Below are 3,944 nucleotides of genomic sequence, written 5' to 3' on the forward strand. Positions count from 1 at the left end.
TATATATATATATATATATATATATATATGTGTGTATGTGTATATGAATGTAATAAATAAAATAAAAGGGTTTCAGATACTATGATACGTGATTGTCCAAATCTTCGTTCACGAATCCTTTGAATAAATATTCAAATAATCCACGTGGATGCGAATATTTTGTGGATGCGAATATTTTTTTTTAGTTTTGTAAAGTTTAATAAAAAATCGGTTCACACTTCACAGCAATAAAATAATAATGCATACATCCCTTAAAATTTAAGGGTATATGTAATTATTTTATGTAAATAATATTTATAATTAACAACCTACTAACGATACAAAATAATCATTGACCGTTATAAAATAACGTGATCTTCCATAACTGATTTTATAAATAAAAAAAAAAGCTTAATCATTAAGAACTAGAATAAATTACGTTTTTATTATAAAATATATTCAAAATATTATAACTACGATTATTTTGAATTATACCAAAAACAGTTAATCTTTAAATTGACATTTATACGATACATTTTTAGTGACTTTCAAAATTTACAATCCAGGTTCAAAATTTGAATATAATAAGAAGTTGAATTGGTAACCAACTAGTAGAAAATGATATATGAATAGATAGGTACAAACAACTTGAAGTATAAGAAAGGAATACTGTATAATCTTGTACGTAAATAATGATATAGAAAATTGCAATGGTGATGAAAGAGGGTGAGGTCATACAAACGGAAAGAAAAATGGAATTAAATAAGTAATGACAGTGATGTGTTGAACATCTATAAATAGAGGCATTGCAAGGTGTAAGAGAGAGAGAGATATTGGAGTGAGTGTTCTTGGTGAAGTGTGTGTGATCATCATAGTCATACAGAGAGATATGGACGTCGCTCGGGTGCTTCGGATGAATGGTGGTGATGGAGATTATAGCTATTCAAGCAATTCTCTTCTCCAGGTATATATATACATACATACATACAGTATTCCTCATATACATACGTATACATATATTTTTTCTATATCTATATATATATATATATGAAGATGATCATATTGATGCAATACTCTTACGTTAAATCTAGCTTTGTTACAATTGAATTATACATGTTGCAGAGAAGGGTGATATCGATAACAAAGCCCATAATTGAAGAAGCTTTGACTGATCTCTATAGCGACTTGAACTTCCCCAAAACCCTAATCATGGCGGATCTTGGATGTTCATCTGGACCAAACACTTTTCTGGTGGCGTCGGAACTCGTTAAATCAATTGACAACATTAGGATCAAATCAGGCTATGATGAACCACCACAAATTCAAATCTACTTGAATGACCTTCCACATAATGATTTCAACACCATTTTTGTTTCTCTACCAGAATTTCAGAAGAAACTAACCAAACAAATGGTCCCCAGTTCTTCTTACCCACTCTGTTACTTTTCCGGTGTCCCTGGATCGTTCTATTCTAGGCTTTTTCTCAGCAAAAGTATTCATTTTGTCCACTCTTCCTATAGTCTCATGTGGCTCTCCCAGGTTCCTCTCTCTCTCTCTCTCTATATATATATATATATATATATATATATATATATATATATATATATCTCGCTCTCCCTCCTCTTTTTGTTTGCATGTATATATGTGCATACAAAAATTGGTTGTGGAAGTAGTCCACATTTTTTTTGTCTCGTAAAAGTGTTGGAAGTTGACATGACAATGCATCGGTTTTTGTTAAACTTATTGAAGATGCTTCGAACATATTTTTTTTATAAGACAATTATTTTTGAAAGTTTTTTTTAAATTATGTCATACAAAAATATTAATATGATGTTTTTTTTAAAAAAAATTGTTCTAAAAAACTTAGAAACACTGAAACCGTTTTATCAACTTAGTGTAACATATTTACATATGATGTATAATTTTTTGGTTTTACAGTTTAAGTTTTATCATGCAGTTTATTAACATATATAACTTCTTATAAAGTTGATTACTTGGAGTGTATGCATGTACATTTGAGTTCAGATCTTCAAGATTATACATATTGTTTACCATATATACATGTCGAAATTGTTGAGCAGGTTCCTGAAATGGGAAACACAAATAAGAGGAACATATACATGTCAACGACAAGTCCGCCAAGCGTGATACGAGCGTACCGTGAGCAGTTTCAAACGGATTTCCTGACTTTTCTCAAGTATCGTGCAGACGAGGTGGTAAACGGAGGGCGAATGGTTTTGACAATACTAGGAAGGCGAAGTGACGATCCTTGTAGCAAAGAATGTACTTACGTTTGGGACCTCTTAGCCATGGCCCTAAATGATATGGTTTATGAGGTACTACCACCTGCTTATCCATTAGACCGTTATTGACCTTTCTTGATTCACTATATCATTGAAATTTTCAAAAACGCCATATCAACTTGTTTCAACGCATTTACATATAAATCATAATCATTTGTTTCAATCAGGGACAGACCCATATAATTAATATAATATAATATACATCTAAAAATAATTACAAAAAATATGGTTTTTTATAGTACCGATAAACAACTCATAAACTTGTACCCGACATGTCTTCATCTTTTGAAAACGGTCAATATATACCCAAAAATAATTACAAAAAGTATGGTTTTTATTGAATTGAGAAACAAATCCTAAATTTTTCCTCGGCGTGTGTTCATCTTTTGGAAACAATCAATGACATCTTCGTTTTTAACATTACTAAGGGCTTCCTTTTCTATGGCACAAATGAGGGCAGAATTCAAAAAATCATCATCAATTCGATTAAGTAAAAGCTGTCTTGACAAGCTTCATCGCTGAAATAAATTCTTAAAACATTTAGACATATTTGTCATCCTTTAAAGTCGATTTAGTTGTAGCCTATTAGCACTACAAAACAAAGAGTCTTCACCGACGGAAAAATTTTGTCAGTAAACTGCCGAAAAATGCTATCACTAGCGTGTCTTATTGTCGGAGTAAATATAGCTGGTGATTGTGATTATTGGTGGATTTTTAATCCCTAATGAACAAATCCGTCAAAAATCCGCCAGTGATCTGCTGAAAAATCCATCGGTTAAGCCTCTGTTTTGTAGCGTGGCCATTATAAACCTTATAACTTTCTTCACTATAATGAACTTAAAATTAGTCTTTAATTTCTTGAAACTAGGGACTCATCGATGAAGAGAAAATGGATTCGTTCAACATTCCACAATACACTCCTTGTGCCAAAGAAGTGAGTAAAGGAGTTGAGAAAGAAGGGTCGTTTGAGATTGATTGCCTTGAGGTTTCTGAAGTGAACTGGGACGCATCTACCGACAACAGTTTGGATTCATCTGAAAAAGATTCACAAGGAATAAATATGGGGAAATGTATGAGGGCTGTGGCAGAACCTTTGTTGTTGAGTCACTTTGGGGAGTCAATGATTGAGGAGGTGTTTAAGAGGTACACAAATATTATCAGGAATCGGATGTCGAAAGAGAAGACGTCGCTCATCAACGTCACAGTTTCATTGACCCGAAAAGGGTTAGGTTCTATGATGTCATAGTCTATGTATGGTCGGGAAAGTTGATCATTTGGATTGGTGTGTTTAGTTAAAACATAATGTTTTTATTACAAGGTTCAATAACAATGTATCCATCTTTTAAACGATAATTATTGATGTTTTATTCAATGCAAACTATTCTTGAGGATTTTGAAAAATATATCTATATATATATATATATATATATATATATATATATACTAGAAGCGTGCTCGCGCAATGCAGCGAGATACATCGTGATTTTAATATTTCATTTTATTATTTATCTCAGTTGATGTTATAATATGACTTTATGTGATTTTAAGAAAACGATTATGTTTTTATTTTTGAATAAAATATATGTTTGAAGATATCATAAAAATTTGACAAAAATATATCGATATTAGTATCAAATTAACTATTTGAAATTTCTCATTTTT

At 31.3% G+C, this 3,944-nt stretch overlaps 1 protein-coding gene across 1 annotated transcript; it reads left to right on the plus strand.

Annotated features, from left to right (window-relative positions):
• The first annotated feature begins 806 nt into the window (after positions 1 to 806).
• On the plus strand, positions 807 to 3,625 carry LOC112515410 (salicylate carboxymethyltransferase-like). The gene is made up of 4 exons (XM_025122206.1): positions 807 to 943; positions 1,102 to 1,518; positions 2,061 to 2,315; positions 3,151 to 3,625. The coding sequence occupies exons 1-4, from the start codon at positions 869 to 871 to the stop codon at positions 3,526 to 3,528; spliced, it is 1,125 nt and encodes a 374-aa protein (XP_024977974.1). The 5' UTR covers positions 807 to 868; the 3' UTR covers positions 3,529 to 3,625.
• The last annotated feature ends 319 nt before the right edge of the window (positions 3,626 to 3,944 follow it).

The sequence above is a fragment of the Cynara cardunculus genome (assembly GCF_001531365.2).
Source record: "Cynara cardunculus var. scolymus isolate 2C chromosome LG 7, CcrdV1, whole genome shotgun sequence".
In the NCBI taxonomy this organism is placed as follows: domain Eukaryota; kingdom Viridiplantae; phylum Streptophyta; class Magnoliopsida; order Asterales; family Asteraceae; genus Cynara; species Cynara cardunculus.

Coding starts and splice junctions, on each gene's coding strand:
- LOC112515410 (XM_025122206.1), top strand. CDS start 869: ATGGACGTCGCTCGGGTGCTTCGGATGAATGGTGGTGATGGAGATTAT. Junction 1,519..2,060: donor GTCTCATGTGGCTCTCCCAG/GTTCCTCTCTCT, acceptor ATTGTTGAGCAG/GTTCCTGAAATGGGAAACAC. Junction 2,316..3,150: donor TAAATGATATGGTTTATGAG/GTACTACCACCT, acceptor TCTTGAAACTAG/GGACTCATCGATGAAGAGAA.